Source organism: Tenrec ecaudatus, chromosome 10 (genome assembly GCF_050624435.1).
Source record: "Tenrec ecaudatus isolate mTenEca1 chromosome 10, mTenEca1.hap1, whole genome shotgun sequence".
NCBI lineage: Eukaryota > Metazoa > Chordata > Mammalia > Afrosoricida > Tenrecidae > Tenrec > Tenrec ecaudatus.
Genome location: NC_134539.1, coordinates 118,612,932 through 118,632,254, shown reverse-complemented (window position 1 = coordinate 118,632,254; position 19,323 = coordinate 118,612,932). Strand labels below are relative to the sequence as shown.

The window sequence follows — 19,323 nt, the reverse complement described above, 5'->3', positions numbered from 1 at the left end:
GAAGTTACTTGAGGGAGAGTGGCAAGGGTTTTGTTGCTTGTTTAAATTCTCCATTCAGGTATTTAACACAATCATTTTAGCAATATCATCAGTGTTCCTTTATCTTTTGTATGTCCCTAAGTCCCAAATCTTTATCTCTTCCCCTGACTTCATTACAAAATTACCAGCTACACTGATGGATACCTTCAAACATGACTCACCAAAATCTCAAATTAAGACATCAGGGAGCCCAGTCCCCGAGAAAGGTAAATTCTATAAAGCAGCAGCCACCAGAAACCTCGAGGGAGAAATACAGTCAGAATGCCCCGTAGAGGGGGAGACTTGTCAAGAGGCCAGTCTGTGAAAAAAGACACCATGCTTGGTGGAGGGCCAGGGAGAACGAGGAAGACCCTTGACAAGAGGGCCTGACACCATTTCTGGAGGTCTAGATAAAGGCATGTGCATATGCAAATATATTTATATATGAGAATAGGGAAATAGATCTATGTGCATATATTTATAGGTTTAGTATTAAGGTAGAAAGGACATTGGGCTTCCACTCAAGTACTTCCTCAATGCAAGAATACTTTCTTCTGTTAAATTGGCATTCTATGATGCTCACCTTCCCGACACAACCCCTGAAGACAAAGCGGGTAAATAAGCAAATGTGGTGAAGAAAGCTGATGGTGCCCAGCTATCAAAAGATACAGCGTCTGGGGTCTTAAAGGCTTGAAGGTAAACAAGCAGCCATCTAGCTCAGAAGCAACAAAGCCCACATGGAAGATGCACACCAGCCTGTGTGATCACATGTGAAAGAGATCAGGTATCAGGCATCATAACAAAAAATTATACTGAATGAGGAGGGGAGTGCGGGGTGGAGACCCAAAGCCCATTTGTAGGCCACTGGACATCCCCTTACAGAAGTTGTATGTTTCATCGTTGCTACATAGCACCCTGACTGGCTCATCTCCTCCCCAAGACCCTTCTGTAAGGGGAACTGGAAACACAGGGAATCCAGGGTGGATGATCCCTTCAGGACCATTGGTGTGAGTGGTGATACTGGGAGCGTAGAGGGAGGGTGGGTTGGAAAGGGGGAACGTTTACAATGATCTGCATGTGACCTCTTCCCTGGGGGAATGGATAACAGAAAAGTGGGTGAAGGGAGACGTCGGACAGTGCAAGATATGACAAAATAATAATTTATAAATTATCAAGGGCTCATGAGGGAGGGGGGAGCAGGGAGGGCGGGGAAAATATGAGGAGCTGATGCCAGAGGCTTAAGTGGAAAGCAAATGTTTTGAGAATGATGAGGTAATGAATGTACAAATGTGCTTTACACAATTGATGTATGTATGGATTGTGCTGAGTTGTATTAGCCCCTAATAAAATGATTTTTTGAAAAAGAGGGCCTGACACAGCGGCTTCAACAAGGGCCTCCAGCATCACCATTGTAAGGCTGGCAGAGGACTAGGCAGTAGTTTGTTCTTTTGTACATAGGGTTAAATTGATGAACAAACTCAACAGCACCTAACAGTGAGATTACTAATCAACATAAAACTGTAAAAAGTGTAAATCTTTTCTCAGATGTAAATTTCTTAGAGTTGTTTTGCTAGAATTAAAATTTTAAACTATAATAAAGGTTATAAGATCTCCTATTAAGACAACTAACACACACCCAAAAAAGAAACAAAGTCAAACTTGTTTTGAGAGTTCACTTTATGCCATCTTTCATCAGGGGAATGGATCGTGCCTTCTAATTCTAGCTAGGAGACAGGGTGGAGGGAGGGGCTGAGCAAATCCAATAACCTGTATCGACAATGCAGTTGGAACAAAGCTGACTGTAAAAGCACTTTGCAAATCAGCAGTGTTTATTAGTTGTGACATACAAACTGATAAGTACTTTGTAAAACCTCCCCAGTTCATGCTGTTTAGAATTCATCAGGATCCCTCCGCTTTAGCGCTGTATTTTTGTTAATATGGCATATCCTACTGTAGCGGTGAAAAGCCATTTCATCGTGTACACCAAATGACTAGTCATAGCTGAATTTTACCAAAACCTAGATAGATGGTCAAAGGTTCATGAAGGAGGGAGCAGGGGAAGAGGGGGGAAATGAGGATGCCAGGGGCTTAAGTGGAGAACAAATGTTTTGAGAATGATGAGGGCAATGAATGTACAAATGTGCTTTACACAATTGATGTATGTCTGGATTGTGATAAGAGTTTATGAGCCCCTAATATGATTTTTTTTAAAAGAAGAAGGTAATGAAGCTGGGGCATTTCCCTTCGCCCTGAGACCCTGCACTGGATGAACTGACCCAGTGGCTGCAACAGGGCGCCCAAAATTAGCCCAAAGTTTGCTCTAGACCAGGCAGTACTGGGCAAGGTTTCCTTCGTTGTACACAGGCCCGCGATGTGTGGGAAACAACTCGACGGAAGATTGACAGCAATGGCGCGAAGGCTTCTCTCTCCTGCTGGTTCATTTCAAACCCAACAAAGCAACGAAGTGAACAATCACCACACACACAACAACCCATCTCCAAATGTCTTGATCCCTTGGCTTCAGTGAGCCAAAAACACGGGCGTCAGCCGCCAGCCTGAATTAGATCCTGGGCGTCAGAAGTCGCCGCGCGAGTGCCCCCCCCCCCCAAAAAAAAAAAACACGTCGCCTCCCAGTTCTTCCACAGAGAACCCCAGATCTCAGCTTTCATCTGTGTGCGTCCACTTAGGATATACAAAACAGGCGGCGTATTCGCGAAGACTTGCTCTAGGGGGCGCTCTTTAATCTCGGCGAGGGCGGGAGCGGAAGTCCCGAATGGCCATAGAGTGCTCTACTTCCGGCTCCGGCGTCGCGTTGCGGGCTAGAGCGCCGCTCCTCGCTGTCCCCGAGGCCTCAGAGGCTTCGATTTCCGGCTCCCTCTTCTATCCGAAAGCGGAGACCTCCCCTCGAGAGTGGCGTGGGGCCCCGCGCCTCATTGGGGTCAGCCAGCAAGGACGGGGGCGGGCGGGGCTGCTTCACAGGCGTCCCGCGTGCCGGGCCCACCTTGACACTTCTGACCTGGCGACTTCCCCAAGGGGACCCGAATCGGAGCCTCCGGGACGGCAGCTCCAGTGGACGGCCTTCGTGCGTCCAAGGCTGTTTCCCACAGTTACGCTCTGCCCTGCGCAGCCCAGCATTTGACATTACACTCCGGCCCACGTCCGAGCTTTGTTCCCAGCCTCCGTAATTTGAGCAATCCCTCTCCACGCTTCCCGAAGAGCCCCTTTCTCCCCCAGTTAAATCTCGCCCCGTTAGGTCAGTGCTTCGGCTAGCTGCCTGAAAACCAAAATTACCTGTAAGACTGAGCCCCCGCTAGCTCAAATACCAGGTTCATGCCCGCTACAGAGTCTGGGGGAAGTGAAGGCAGGAAGCGATGGCTGAGCACGGGGCTCACATCACAACTGCTTCGGTGGTGGATGACCAGCCGTCCATCTTTGAGGTCGTAGCACAGGACAGTTTAATGACGGCAGTGAGGCCGGCCCTGCAGCATGTGGTCAAGGTAAGGTATGAACGCCCTCAAGTCAGGACCACGCAGTAAAAGCCAGATTGATGTGTTAAGTTGGTAGCACCAATTAGTGTCTAATTCAGGTCTCATGAGATCATTGTAAGTCTCCTGTGCAGAGGCCTCTTTTGACTGGCTAGCACTTCAGGAAAGTTTTAGGGCAGAGTCCCAAAAGAAGGGATTTATTTAAACCCAAAATGTGCAGAATTTTTAGAACTAAAGACGTAAATACAAGGTATGGTAACTAATGCAATGAATTTCATGCACGTAATTCCTTTGTTTCAGGTCCTTGCAGAATCAAATCCTGCCTACTATGGCTTCTTTTGGAGGTGGTTTGATGAAATCTTTACTCTGCTAGATCTTCTGCTTCAGCAGCACTACTTGGCTAAAACTAGTGCATCATTTTCTGAAAATTTCTACGGCTTAAAGCGGATTGTACTGGCAGACACACACAAGTTTCAGCGATTGGCCAGTGCTGGTCTCCCAAAGCAGCAGCTCTGGAAGTCAATTGTGTTCCTAGTTCTGATTCCCTATCTGAAAGTGAAGCTGGAGAAGCTGGTTACTAGTCTGAGAGAAGAGGATGAATATTCTATTCATCCCCCTTCTTCTCCCTGGAAGCGATTTTACCGGGCCTTCCTGGCCGCCTACCCGTTTGTTAACATGGCCTGGGAAGGCTGGTTTCTTGTCCAGCAACTTCGGTACATCCTAGGAAAGGCTCAGCATCACTCGCCACTGCTGAAGCTGGCTGGAGTCCGGTTAGGCCGACTGACCGCTCACGATATACATGCTCTGGAGCACAAACCAGGTGAAGGCAGCATGAAGCAACCACCAGCCAGGTGAGGCCATAACATTTCAAGATACCCGTGATTCATACATTTTAAAATCATGTTGCTAAAACAAGGATTTCAGATCGTCGTCATGGTAACTTCTTATGACCCACTCGGTATGTGCCAGCCCGTGTTGTTTCGCATATTCTCTCACAACCCAAGGAAACCAACACATTAGCCCCACTTAGCTACTGAGGAAACTAACCCCAACAGAGAAGTGCCTTGCCAAGACCACATGGACAATGTGGCAAAGTCAAGTGCATGCCAGGTTAATGAAATTCTTACAATTATACCCTTCACTGCGATACTGTCTCACTGTTACCAAGTTGATGCTGACTTACAGTGACCCTATGAAACAGTACGACTGCCCCTGTGGACTTCCAAATTGGAGCCCTGTGTAATGGTTATGCATTGGGCTGTGATCTGCTTGGTTGGCAGTCGAAACCCACCACCAAGCAGCTCAGAGGGAGAAAGACTGGGCTTTCTACTCCCATAAACAGTTGCTATGAGTCAGCACTGAGTTTGTTTTTAACTCTTTACAGTAGAAAACCCCATCTTTACTACTACTGTTTTTTATACAAACACATCCCTCAATATTGTAGTTAAAAAACTTTTTATCATGATTTAGGTTGTGTACAGATTATCAGTTTCATATTCAACAATTTATACACATTTTATTTTTTTTTAAGATCATTTTATTGGGGGCTCTAACAGATCTTTTAACAATCCATACATCGATTGTATCAAGCATATTTGCACATGTTGCCCCATTATCTAAATATTTACTATTTGAACCCTTGGTATCTACTTTTTTCCCTCCTACCCTCATACATTAATTTATCCATTTCAATCCTGTTATTTCCGTAGCTTATCCCACTTCGTCCCAGTGTTTACTGTTTCCTTTGCTTCCTCTGCCCTTCGACAAATGCTACCCTTCATTATTTTAACATGGAGTGGGTGGGTGTGGGGAGTGCCTGCAGTGAATTCAGTTCCAGACCAGAAGGGTGACTGCGCCCTTACTCAATGCCACCGGGTCAACTCAGAGACCCTATAGGACAGGGTGGAACTGCTGCTGTGAGTTTCAAGACTGTAACTCTTTATGGGAGTAGAAAGCCTTTCTCAAGAATAGCAGCTCGTGGTTTCCAACTGCTTTCCTTGCCGGTTAGCAGCCCCACACGAAAGCACTGTGCCCCAAGGGCTCCCGACTAAGGCATAGCCTTGGGGATTCCACCAGTCTCTCTCTGACCAAGTCTGGTAGAAATGATTTTGAGGTCTGTTCCACATTTTCCTGTCATTTTTTAGTTGTTTCTTTTCCTGGATGCACTGTGTTCCACCACAACAAATGGTCAATGCAGTCAATGTCTCTACTAATATCGCAGAAAACTAAAATTCTAGTCCTGTTATTAAAAACAAACCGTAGCACCTATGCTCCTAAAATATGGAAATAGGGAATTATTTAGCCAATCATACAGGGACAATCCCAATTCAGTGATTCTGATGAGTAATAGTTTTTTCAAAATCATTTTATTGGGGACCCGTACAACTCTTATCACAATCCATACATACATCCATTGTGTCAAGCACATTTGTTGCCGTCATCATTCTCAAAACTTTTTCTACTTGAGCCCTTGGTATCAGCTCTTTTCCCCTCAAGAATTACATTTCTATCTTGATGTGATTGTCGCTTACCTCCTTTCTGCTCTCAACAGTGTTTGTGAGAAAATGAAGTTGACTCTGAAGAAAGTTGTGGGCGGTGCTGCCTTATCTCTCTCTACTGGCCTCTCTGTGGGTGTCTTCTTCCTGCAATTCCTTGAATGGTGGTACTCATCCGAAAATCAAGAAACCATCAAGTCCTTGACTGCCCTGCCTATTCCACCACCGCCTGTACACCTAGACTACAACTCTGATTCTCCACTACTGCCCAAAATGAAGACCGTGTGCCCACTATGTCGGAAAACCCGGGTGAATGACACTGTGCTTGCTACTTCTGGCTATGTGTTTTGTTATCGTTGTGTGTTTAATTATGTGAGGACTCACCAAGCTTGCCCCATTACAGGGTACCCCACAGAAGTCCAACATCTGATTAAGCTGTACTCTCCTGAGAGCTGAAAGTAATCGGCACCCCCTCTAAGTACTGCACTCGGAGGTCACAGGGCTGATTTCTCACTGCTTGCACTGCTCAGCCTCAATTCACCAAACAACTACACATTTCTCTAGAAGGCTAAGAGGGGCGCTAAGTTCATGGGAAAATTCTATTGTCTTTTCATTCTAGTTTTCCACCAACTCTTTGAAGCCCCTCACATACCTATTAAGTCTAAACTTTTAGACCACTCCCTAAAACTTTACTTCAGGTTAGCCAAGACGGGATGAAAGTCAGATCACCAGAAGCGAGGGCCATTGTAGAGGGTGAGGATAAAAGGGATAATTAATCCTGAAGCTTTCCTCTTTTATTAAAGAACAAGTGCTGAAGCCATTAGATCTCAAAAGTGGGTGGGCAGGGAAAGCAAATTTCTTTAGAAAGCCACCTGCCACTGATGTAGAGGTCATAGACCTGTCCTTTACAAAAGTAGTCTTTGAAAACAGTGCTCCTTCCATAAACTGACCCCTATAGTCCCCTATAGTTCATCAGTTTTCAGAGATTCATGAGCCATAAACATCTTTTTGGGGAAACTCATTAAAGGAAAATAACGAGTGTTTACATGTAGTCTGAAGATTGCTGTGGAAACAAAGCTAACGATCAATAAAGCAATACAAATAAAAATACTGAACAGCCTGTGTAAGGTCTTTTTGATAAGGTCTTTCTGCTTGCTGTTCTGCTAGTTTAAACTGGCATAAATTATTCTGCCTATTACTAAAGTTTCTATGAAACACTTGAGTTTTAAGAATAAATGTTTCTGTTAAAGAGTGGTCTCATCATGATTTTGTGGAGAATTGGATGACATGTTTAAAATAAATTTTTCTTTCATTTCACTTTCGATATTTGGGGATATTTTTCTATTGATTAACATTTTGCTTGTCTTTTTGCTATCCAACAACTGGAGTAAAAGCCTTTATTCAACAATGTTTAGTCTTACGTGAAATACTTTGTATCAGGAATACTGCAGAAACAATTGATAGCCTGTGTTGGAAAATTCATTCCACTGCCTTGTCAGGTTGGGAAAATAAAGGGTCAGAAAAAAAAATCAATCTTAAAACAGGAAAGATGAAAAATTTAAGTACTTCTGCCAAGACAGGTATTTTCCAATACTTTTTAGTCATTTTTCAGCAATTCAGCTCATATTCTCTAGTAGGATAAAGGTGATCAATTTTTGATGGAATTAACAGTGGGCTTGGTTACATATAAAGGGGACTATCATAGATACCATATTTGCAAAACAATCCCACTAAACCAAGTGTTGCCATCAGGTTGATTTCAACCAAGGGTGGCCCCTGGTGTTGAGAGAACTGTGTTCACCAAGGGCTTCTCTCAACTCCACGGGCAGGCTTTTCTCTCAAAGCTGCTGGGCGGCTGTGAGCCATCAACCTTTAGGTTAGCAGGCAATTGTAAATAAATCACCACTCGGAGACCTTTTAAGTCTAACATAATTTACATAAACAAATACCATAATTCATGAAAGCATTTTTTATAAAGATCAACACTTTTTCTTTAAAAAAAATTAATTTATTAAAGTTTCTAACTGGGATCCTGGGTTGTTTTTTTTTAATCATTTTATGGGGGCTCTTATAGCCCTTATCACAATCCATACATACATCGTGTCAGGCACATTTGTACATGTGTTGCCATCATTTTGAAAACATTTTTTCTACTTGAGCCCTTGGTATCAGCTCATTTCCCCCCCTCCCTCATGAACCCTTATAATTTTTCCCCCATGTCTTACATTGACCGCCGCTATCTCCCTTCACCTACTTTTCTGTTGTCTGTGCCCCTGGGCAGGGGTTATATGTCAATCATTGTGATCAGTTCCCCCTATCTCCCCCAACCTTCCCCTTCTCCTCCTGGTATCCCTACTCTCAATATTGGTCCTGAGGGGTTTATCTATCCAGGATTTCCATGTTCCGAGCTCTTATCTGTACTGTCCGTGTACATGCTCTGGTCTAGACAGATTTGTAAGGTAGAACTGAGGTCATGATAGTGGGGGTGGAGGAACATTAAAACACTAGAAGAAAGCTGTTTCATCCGTGCTGTACTGCACCCTGACTGGCTCATCTCTCCCTTGTGACCCTTCTGTGAGGGAATGTCCAATAGTCTACAGATGGGCTTTAGGTCTCCTCTCCACCCTCCCCCTCATTCACATCAATATGCTTTTTTTGTTCTGGGTCTTTGATGCCTGATACCTGATCCCATCGACACCTCATGATCACACAGGCTGGTGTGCTTCTTCCATGTGGGCTTTGTTGCTTCTCAGAAAGCGCTTTGAAAACCCAATGAGGGAATTAAACCAGATTCAGGACTAAAATGAAGTTGTCTTCCATGAAGATTTCAAAGGCATATTTCTGGCCTCAACCTAGGAAGGGAAATGTGAAAGTATCAGTAATTCAATGGAAGATTTAACAAAATGATCTTAGACATGATAAAAGCATTATCCAAATAGGCCAGAACACACGCGTGTGGAAAAGCCACGACCACAATGAGCTCAGAGAGAAGATTAAGAGATCATACCCTGGTCAGAGACAGAGCTGGCACAATGGCAATACCAGGTCAGACTAGACTTCACTCATCATCGCATCACTGCATTCCCCCTCCTTGCGCTACCTGAGGGCAGCCCGCTGCCTATTTTCACACCCATGGAAACTTAGGATCACCTATGGAAAAATAAAGACTTTATCCATGGGATTCCAACATATCGTATCATCTACACTGTTTGAAACAATCCTGTCATGTAGACACACACTCTTGCACTTTTTAAGCATAGAACAGAAAGGATTTGAATTTAAAGTGCAAAAACGTTTGAATTAGTCCAAATATCACTTAACAACAAAATCTCAATGCTTTAACAGGACTAATTGTTTAGTTCTAAATGAAAAGCTTCAGAAAAGATTTTCTACTACATCCCTTCTTGGAGCAAATCCCAGGTCATTTTAATATTTAACTGTTTATAATTCTGCTATCAAAAAGTACAGGCAACATTTTACTGACAAATAGTTTGAGTCTCAGACCCAAAGACGCTGTGTCTGTCCATCAAGGCTCCATAGCAGAAAACTGTCCACTACCAGGTAGACACAGTGCCGAGTGGCTTTTGAGTCAGTGACACTGTAGAACAGAAGTGCCCCTCAGGCTCTCAGGTCATACGTCTAAGGACGCAGATTGCCACAGCTTTCTCCACGGATGCTGTACGTTCAAACCAGCCAGCACTTAAGCATTGCACTACCAGGGCTCCTCAACTAACTAACCAATGTTTTAAAAACTCACTGCCATGGAGTCGATGCCGACTCAGCAAACCCCACTGGACAGTCCCTGTGAGTTTCTGGACTGTAACTTTTTAAAAAATCATTTTATTGGGGGCTCATACAACTCTTATCACAATCCATACATCAATCGTGTAAAGCACATTTGTACATCCATTGTCCTCATCATTCTGAAAACATTTGCTCTCCACCTAAGCCCCTGGCATCAGCTCATTTTCCCCCTCTCTCCCTGCTCCTCCTTCCTTCATGAACCCTTGATAATTTATAAATTATTATTTTGTCATATCTTGCCCTGTCCGACGTCTCCCTTCACCCACTTTTCTGTTGCTGGACTGTAACTCTGTACACGAGTAGAAAACCTCGTCTTCTCTGGAGGTGTTGCTGGTGGTTTCAAACGGCCAAACCTTCGGATCCCAACCCAACGCATAACCACTGCGTGACCAGGACTCCTCAACTAGCTAAATAGGTTTGGTTTGACTTTTCCCAATTCTGATTCCCTTTAGATGACTAATGAAGCAGGGCATAGAAATGACAAAGAAAGCATGGCTGGGTAATCCGCAACCTGTAAGAAAGTCAACAGACAGCATTTCATTTATTCTAAATGACACCTGCTGGGAGTAGACTATCACTGGTATGGAACAGTGCCAGGATCGCCAGACTTTCAGCCTGGTATCGTCAGTGTCTGAATAACTATTCTGTCCTTCTATGACATTCCATGGTTAAAAATGGATAATTGGTGGTGTGTGTTCTGCATGCAGCAAATGAGCCCTGAAAAACAAGGAAATTAACATTAAAAGTACCTATTATATAGGGCTACATGTGACCCTTTATCTCACCATCCTCTGAAGAAGATAAGGTTAGGAGGGCTAACTTTAAATAACTGCCTAAGATCATGAACCTTGTGATCAGAGTGAAGCTCTCAAGCACAGTCCCTGACTTTAAAGCCCAAGTGCTGCCTCAATGGGTCTCATGCCTCAAGTTTCTCTTCCATTAAACACACTCTGGATTTTATATTCTCAGTAACTTTCGACTACTGAGATACGATTCAATGGCTTTCAATAGACTTAAAAGCATCTTTCCTTATGGCCCAGGAAATCAAAGTCCAAGCTACATGACCTATCATGCAAGACGTTTCCAAACACCCAAACTTACCCTGAATGCTCTAACCCTAGCATATCCATTGCAGTATGATCCAACTTTTGCAACCTCCAGCTGGAAAGTCCTGTATAAACCCTCCTTGTGCTTAACCGTATTCCTCCAGAATGCCACCTTATGCCTGAAGTCCTTTCACCATCAATCCGAGAGGAAGCAGCTGTTTCCCTCTGAATTAGGGAAGCATGTTCCTGTGCTGAGGCATATGAAGCCCTGGTGGCTGTAGGGCGTTACACCTCAGGCCGTGCATGATCAGCTTTCCAAGCCACCAGTCTGCTCAGAGGGCAAACAGACAAACGCTTCTCCCCTGGAAAGACCTACAGCCTCAGAAACCCAAAAGGTCAGTTCTACTCTGCCCTACGGGGTCACTCTAGTCGGGATCAACTCAATGGCAGTGAGTTTCGAGGGGTTTTTTGGAGTTATGGTGTAGTACCTATTTCACTTTGTAAAATATTTTAAGATGGAAACATATGGAATTCAAGATCATTAAATATCTATCCCCTGCCTACCTTTCCATTTCATCTTCGCTGGGCAGACGGAGCAAGTGGTCCAGGAACATACTGCAGTTACTTTCTGGTTCTCTGCCTTGGCCATGTTTTCTCCGTCTGGAACGCCTTCCCCACTGCATTCAATCTGGTAAACCGCTAATTTTTAAAACTTTACTCACATATCACCGTCTCTGCGAAGTGGTCGCTCAGTCGTTCAATCCTGACTCCCACTGCCTTTCCCCAGACTACTTGCCTTTCCCACCATCCTTATCACATTGCGTTCCTAAGGAGCCTGTTTTATACTGGCCTTTGCGAGCCAGAATGTCCCCCAGGGCATCAATTAAGGAGGTTCGATAAAAGTGAGCGTCCCAGTATATTAAACCTTAAACTCTTCGACTATAAACACATCAGCCAAATTACTCCCAAACATCGGGAGCCTACCTCACGCGATTCCTAGTTCTCATCCCCTCAGCCTTCACCTCACCACGTTGCCTACGCTAAGGCAGCCAATGCTTACATACACCCAGGACCAACTCAACTGACATCTAGTCGATGCCGCCTCAGAGCGAGAACTGTGAGTTCCCGAGACCGTAGCGCCCGTCCTGGCTTTCTCCCGCGGGGCGGCTGGCGGTTTCAAACTGCCTATCTTGCAGTTAGGTGCCACGCCACCGGGGCTCCTTCACACATGCGACGGGCCAGGGGTTCTCAGCCTTCCTCACACCGCGGCCCTCACACAGCTCCTCACGTGGTGGGGACCCCCAACCACAACATCATTTTCGTGGCTACTTCACCGCTGTCATTTTGCATCTGTTCTGAATCGGGCAACCCCTGTGAAAGGGTCGTCCGATCCCCCCCCCCATTGGGTCGCGACCCACAGGTTGAGAACCGCCGCTCGATCCCACGACTAAGTTCCCAACTCCGTCAAACCCAGGGAAGGCGACGGGAAAGCGCGCTTGGGAGAAAAGCGAGTGAGGCCGGAGCCAAGACCAGAAACAAAGGCACAGGCCTGCCACCCACCGTCCAGACTCCTGAAACTCCGACGCCTTCGCTTCCCTCGGGGCCCACCCCGCGGCCGGGCCCGAAGGCGACGGCTTCCCGTCCCGGCCACAACCCTCCCCGGCGTTGCAGCTCCGCGCGGCGGCGCCGTCCCGCCGGCATCCCACAATCCAGCGCGGCCTCCGCCGAGCAGCCAATCACCTGGCGCCGCTCGCGTCACGTGGGCGGCAGATGGCCAGCCAATCGAAAGCCGAGGAGGGCTTCTCAGCGGCAGCGTCGCGGGTGGCGCGGTTTTCCGTCGACCCTGTACGTCTGGGGCGCTGTTCTCAGTTGGGTCCGGTGCTTTGCTGCCCTGGGCCGTGCGCGCCCCCTCCCGTCGCCGCGGCCGCTCGGTGATTCTCTGCCCTGCCCCGTGGAGGGGACGTGCATCTTAGCCACGGCGGCGTTGCGGATGCCTTCTTTTCGCTGCTGAGAAAGGGTAGTGGAGGCAGGTTGTAGCACTAGGGTGCACACCGGGTCAGCTGGAAAAAGGATTAATTCTGAAAATGAGCCCACGATGCTGGAGATGAGCGTAGAGACACAGAAGACTACATATACATAGCCCACAGGGTCCCAGGGGAAGGTCCCTGAGTGCCCTGGGAATCGACTTCCACAATGATTGTTGTGTCCTAGGAATGGATTCTGACTCAAAGTAACCCGATAGGACAGAGTAGACCTTCCTCCATAGGTTGCTGAGGCTGTTGTGTTTGGCTCATCTGTCCATTTGACTTGTCAATCTGTCTACTGTGGTGGCTTGCATATTACTGTGATGCCACCGGTATTCCAATACCAGCAGGATCACCCCTGGTAGGCAGATTTCAGAGGAACTCCTAGACTCAGGTAGACTAGGAGGAACTTGGTGGTCTGCTTCTGAAGGGGGAAAACAAGGCCACACGAACCTTGTAAAGGGCAGAGAAATGTGGTCTCATACAACTTGGATGATACGCCCCTCATGTTGGAAGGTGTGTTAGTCTGGGTAGACTAGAGAAACAAATCCATGGACACACACATGTGTATAAGAGGAATTGAACATTGAAAAATCATCCCAACCCAGTCTAGTCCAAGGCCATAAGTCCAACATTAGCCCACATGTCCAAAACCAATCTATAAAGTCCTCTTCAGACTCATGAAACACATGCAATGAGGCCAAATGCAGGATGATCACAAGCCAGTGGGTAGAAAGTCTTTGGGTCCAGTGGTGTAAGCATCTTAGTGCTGGGCAGGGGTCTCTCTGTGGCTTCTCCGGCTTCAGAGGTCTGGTTGCATCCATGTGGCTTGTCTTCAGCAATGTCTCCCAAGGAGTAGCAGAGAGAGAGAGAGGTGTCTTCTGCCTCCAGGGAGGAAGTACCAGATTTCCCAGAATTCTCAGGAGAAGGCCATGCCCACAGAAGTCTCATTGACAATCTCCAGATTGACAGCCTAGACTCCACCCCTACACTCTTAATCCTTAAATAGACACTAGATTCGGGGATACCACAGAAGGCATTCAGAATGTGATTTGGTAAGAGGTGCATGCTCAAAGTAGCGTCCACCTTAATGACGTGAATAGAGCAAAGATCTCAGGATCTTCCTGTGCTGCTGTGCATGACTGCAAATGAGAATAAACGGTGCCAAACATCTGCTCATATTTAAAATGTGGAACGCATGAAGTAAGAACTTAAGAAAATTGGAAGTTGTGAAACATGAATCGGCATGAGCAAAGATCGGTATCCTACACGTTGGGTTTGAGAGTGATGAGGGCAACAAAATTATAAGGGTGCTTTACACAATTGATGTATGTATGGATTGTGATAAGAGTTGTATAAGTCCCAATAAAAAGATTTATTAAATTAAAAAACAAGATTAGAGAGTTAATAAACTAGTGTGGTAAGAAAGTAAAAAAAAAAGAATGCTATTTCAAAATAAATAAATAAGAATATTATTTCATCATAAACAAATTGAAGTAGAAACATAGCATCCTTTGCTGGTTTGAGTTATAGGGGGCGATGTATATATATATTTGTTTCCAGTGGCTGCTGTCACGAATTACCAGAAATTTGGTGGCTTGAAACAACAGCAATTGATACTCTACAGTTCTAAAGGCCGGAAATTCAACACCAGTTTCACTGAAGCCCAACTCAAGGAGTCAGAGTTGTTCTAGAGAAAAATCTGTTTAATTTTCCAGCTTCTGTTGGCTGCCAAGGTTCCACTTGTGATTGGATTTAGGACTCACCCAAATAATCCAGGGTAATCTACCCACCTCAGATCTTTGCCGTAATCATATCTACAAACAGACTTTCTTTTCTTTTTTTTTTAAACCATCTTATTGGGGGCTCATACAGCTCATCACAATCCATCCATCCATCCACTGTGTCAAGCACATTTGTACATTTGTTGCCCTCATCATTCTCAAAACATTTGCTTTCTACTTAAGCCCTTGGTATCAGCTCCTCATTTTCCCCTCCCTCCTTGCTCCCCCCAACCCCCTCTCTCATGAACCCTTGATAATTTATGAATTATTATTATTTTGTCATATCTTACACTGTCCGACGTCTCCCTTCACCCACTTTTCCAAACAGACTTTTTCTTTGTAACATAATGTTTGCTGATTCCTGGGATTAGGATCTGCCATCTCTAAAGGAGACAACAGAAGCTTGTCTGTTTAATTTTCCATTCAACTGTATTTCATGATAAAACAATTCATGTTTATTGTAGCCCAATTTAGAATATAGGAAAACTTGTTTTTAAACAAGGAAATGAAATTAAATGAAAAATCTCTTGTGGTCTTCCCACCAAGCCCCTTACCTGAGAGCATTTTTCTGGGAAGTTCAACAGGAAGAGAAGTTGGGAAAAGAGGATGAAAGTCAATCAGCACCCTGCTTCCCTTCCCTGTGCCTCCCCTCTCTGGCCTCGCTTCCTCCTGGCCTGCTCTTCTCCCCGTCTCCCCTGAGGACACTGCCAGAATCACGTAGTACTCCCATCCCACCAGCTGACCACGCTTTCCCTCTTCTGAGCCCCCAGTCTTTGCTCTGCTCCCTCGCAGTGTCGTGAGCACTTGTGGTTGGAGTTCACAGGCAAGTGGCAAGGATAGGATATGGCCCAAGGCAAAAACCAAACCCACTGCCATCCAGTCAATTCTGACTCATGGCAACCCAATAGGACAAGATAGAACAGCCCCTGTGGGTTCCCAAGACTGTAACTCTTTTTAAAATGGTTTACTAGGGGAACTGATTACAAGGATCCACATGTGACCTCTTCCCTGGGAGAGGGACAGCAGAGAAGGGGGGAAGGGAGACTCCGGATAGGGCAAGATATGACAAAACAACGATGTATAAATTACCAAGGGCATATGAGGGAGGGGGGAAGAGGGAGGGAGGAGGGGAAAAAAAAGAGGACCTGATGCAAGGGGCTTAAGTGGAGAGCAAATGCCTTGAGAATGATTGGGGCAGGGAATGTATGGATGTGCTTTATACAATTGATGTATGTATATGTATGGATTGTGGTAAGAGTTGTTTGAGTCCCTAATAAAATGTAAAAGAAGAAAAATAAATAAATAAATAAAATGGTTTACTATAACTCTTTACAGTAGACAGCCTCTTCTTCCCCTCCCCCAAGGAGCAGCTGGCAGTTTTGAACTGCCCACCTTGAGGTTAGCAGCACCATGTGTAACCCACCATGCCTCCGTGGCTCTTCAATAACCAAATAAAGTGCTGTATTTAAAGAGGGAAAAAGTAAGTACCGGAGCGAGCAATCTGAAAAGTAGTGAAATAAGTTAAGATTGCTCACAATGAATATGTACAGGACAGTCTACTATAGAAATTATGTAAAGCTTTGCAAATCAAATTAAAATGAACCAAATCAATAGATGCTCATAGGAGTATATGAAAACAATGCTCAGTTCATGAAAGATGGTAAGCTCAGCATTAACTCCTGGCTGGACAAGCCCCAAACGCTCCCAGTACCCCTCGTTTACTCCCTGGGCCCAGCCCCTGGCCTGCGAAAGTGTCCAGTCATTTGCTGAGCCCTTATCAGGCTTCCTCAGTGGGTCAGTGTTACAGAGGCTTGAAGAGTCTGGCAGGGTTCCTGCTCCTCCCAGGCTGATATCGAAGGGCAACAGGGGTTGTGACAGAAGGCAAACATTCAGACCAAAGTCAGATGTGAAACTTCAACAGCAACTGGAAAAGCACACACATCAGGTAAAATAATAATAATATATTTTTAAATCTCATGTGGAATCTGGGGTATAAAGGGCCTAGTAAAACAGTAGCTAAGCGGAAACTTGTAAGTGAGAAGTTCTGGAAAGTGTGAAAAGATTGCTCATATGGAGTTAGAATCTCAGAAAACTAGCATTTATTGTCACTGTTATCAGCATACCGAGACCTTCAAGCAGCCTCGGGAAGTCGTGGGTCCACAGGGTGTGCTCGTTCGCATCAGCTTCTTCTGTGGGTGGAAGCCACAGGGAGACAAATGATAGCTCAAACTAAGAGACACCTTTCTAACAGAGCTGTTGGGACAGAGAAAAGGCTACTTTTAGAGGCAGTGAGTTTCTTGTTGCTGGAGGTATTCAAGCAGCTGCTGAATGGCAATTTGTTGGAAGTTGGGAATATTATAGAGGGATTTATGAATCAGATGGATTGCTGGATGTTCCCTCCCAACTCTGTGATTAACGTCCCTCCCAACTCTGTGATTCTATAATATGAAAAGAATATTACTACAAGTGTTTTGTTTAGTTTTTTTTCCCCAAAGGAGCATCAAATACCATCTATCCATGTACCTTTAAGAGACGCTTGCAAGAGCCCTGGTAGTGCAGAGGCTCAAGTGCAAGAGTGTTGACCAAATGTCTGCAATTGGAAGCCCCACTCCTCCACCTCTCCCGGGAGAATAAAGTGGCGGTCTTTCCCCCTAACGATTGCAGGCTTGGAGCCCAATGGAACCCTCCTCGGTCCTGTAGGATTGCTTTGAGTCAAAATAGATTTGGTGGCAGTGGGTTTGGTTTTGGTTACAGGACATGGTTCCATTTGAAAGCAAAATAAACAATTCCCCAAGTGGTTCTAAAGGAGTTCTCGTAGTGCAGTGGTTAAAGAGCTAGAGCACTAACCAAAAGGTCAGTGCTTCGAACCCACCAGCCACTCCAGGGAAGAAAGATGAGGCTTTCTGCTCCCATCCAGGTTTGCAGCCTCAGAACCTCCCAGGGGGCAGGCAGTTCTACCCTGCCCTTCGGGTCACGCCGCCTCAGAATCTTCTTGTGAGTTTGTTTGCGTGCCTTAGGTTATTTGTAGTTCACCTGGAGTAAGTGAGACGGCAGCTCAAACCATGTCATGTCAGAGGAGGAGGGTAGTGTCCCGCAGATAGCAGCTTGCTCCCTCTGGGTGTGTATGAACAACAACACGCCCTAGGCGCCTGGCTCTGTCCTTATCACGGAGAAGAAATGAGTTCTCTGCCCCTGGAGGAAGGATTTTGATTTAGGTGAGGAAATATTTTTGTCGTGCGCTTAGTAGGCCAGGGCCTTCTTCCGGAACCCTGTGTCTCTGAGCCCTCATTTCAGCTCAGCTTGCTCTTCCCTGGTCTGTCCAAGAAAACAGGAACCTGGAGATGGGAGCTGACCATAGTCCCATGTCCTTGCTCCGAAGCTGCCTGTCCCTTTCCAGGTCTCCTCTGGATCATAGCTTTCCCACAGCAGAGGCTAAAGCTCCTAGGAGGCAGGAACAGAACTGTTCCCACATATTACACTATCTATGATGAGATATGCTTTTAAACTTAGAAGAATGCCCCACTATCATGATCCCAATTCTCCCTTAAAAATCCGACTAGACCAGAGGATGGACACTGGTACAGATAGGAACTGGAAACACAGGGAATCCAGGGCGGATGATCCCTTCAGGACCAGTGGTGAGAGTGGCGATACTGGGAGGGTGGAGGGAGGGTGGGGTAGAAAGGGGGGGCAGTGACAGTCTCCTGAGCTGTTAGAACAACAAGGATCTACATATAACCTCCTCCCTGGGAGACGGACAACAGAAAAGTGGGTGAAGGGAGATGTCAGACAGAGTAAGATATGACAAAATAATAACAATTTATAAATTATCAAGGGTTCACGAGGGAGAGGGGAACGAGGGGGGAAAATGAAGACCTGATACCAAGGGCTCAAGTGGAAAGGAAATGTTTTGAGAATGATGATGGCAACAAATGTGCTTGACACAATGGATGGATGGATGAATTGAGATAAGAGTTGGATGAGCCCCCAATAAAATGATTTTTAAAGGGGAAAAAAGTACATTAATTAGGAAATTAAAAAGAAAACTTAGAATGTGCAGAGTGCAACGTCGGCTAAAGCTTTCTAAAAGTAGAAACCCGCTCCTAAGGAATGCCATGTTTTACAGCACCATCTTCTATGTCACATTTAGGGTTCAGACTTCTGCATATTCCCGAATAGTTGACTCCGACTCTTGTGCTAACTAACCCCTGTCCTTGTTCTCTGAGCGCCATACTGTGTCTAGGGGAGTTCATGTCAGGAGGGCGAAAGATGCCAGCAAAGTTGTTGGAAAACCACGTTGTCTGAGATGATTTTTGTTCTTTTTCCAACACCGGACATTTTTATTAGATGGTCCAGGGAAGTGTAGGGTGCCAGCCTCCACATACAAATGGGTCCAAGTGGGTGGTTGTGTAATTAAGGGGTAGATGATAGAGATATCAGAGAAGACAAAGCACGCAAGGGCTCACCTCAGCCACGACTTCAGGAGCCAGCTCTGTGCAGAGAGAGATTATATTTCCAACAACAGCTTATATACTCTTGGAGGGGGTGGTGGGCAAACCCCCCTAATTACAGGTATCCACATACATAACAGGGTGGGCTGTACCCTAACCCTTAAGGTCCTTGAATTCGTTGGAAGAGTACCCTAACACCAGTGCCGGGGCAGGTAA

General features: G+C 45.6%; 1 protein-coding gene and 1 non-coding gene across 2 annotated transcripts; one reads left to right on the top strand and one right to left on the bottom strand.

The window, feature by feature from the left end:
- The first annotated feature begins 2,841 nt into the window (after positions 1 to 2,841).
- PEX12 (peroxisomal biogenesis factor 12) lies at positions 2,842 to 7,273 on the top strand. The gene is made up of 3 exons (XM_075561409.1): positions 2,842 to 3,515; positions 3,804 to 4,354; positions 6,055 to 7,273. The coding sequence occupies exons 1-3, from the start codon at positions 3,390 to 3,392 to the stop codon at positions 6,452 to 6,454; spliced, it is 1,077 nt and encodes a 358-aa protein (XP_075417524.1). The 5' UTR covers positions 2,842 to 3,389; the 3' UTR covers positions 6,455 to 7,273.
- Positions 7,274 to 8,975: 1,702 nt separating this feature from the next.
- LOC142460513 (Z30 small nucleolar RNA) lies at positions 8,976 to 9,072 on the bottom strand. Its single transcript, XR_012786705.1, has one exon. It is a non-coding gene; the product is annotated as a Z30 small nucleolar RNA (small nucleolar RNA).
- Between the last annotated feature and the right edge of the window lie 10,251 nt (positions 9,073 to 19,323).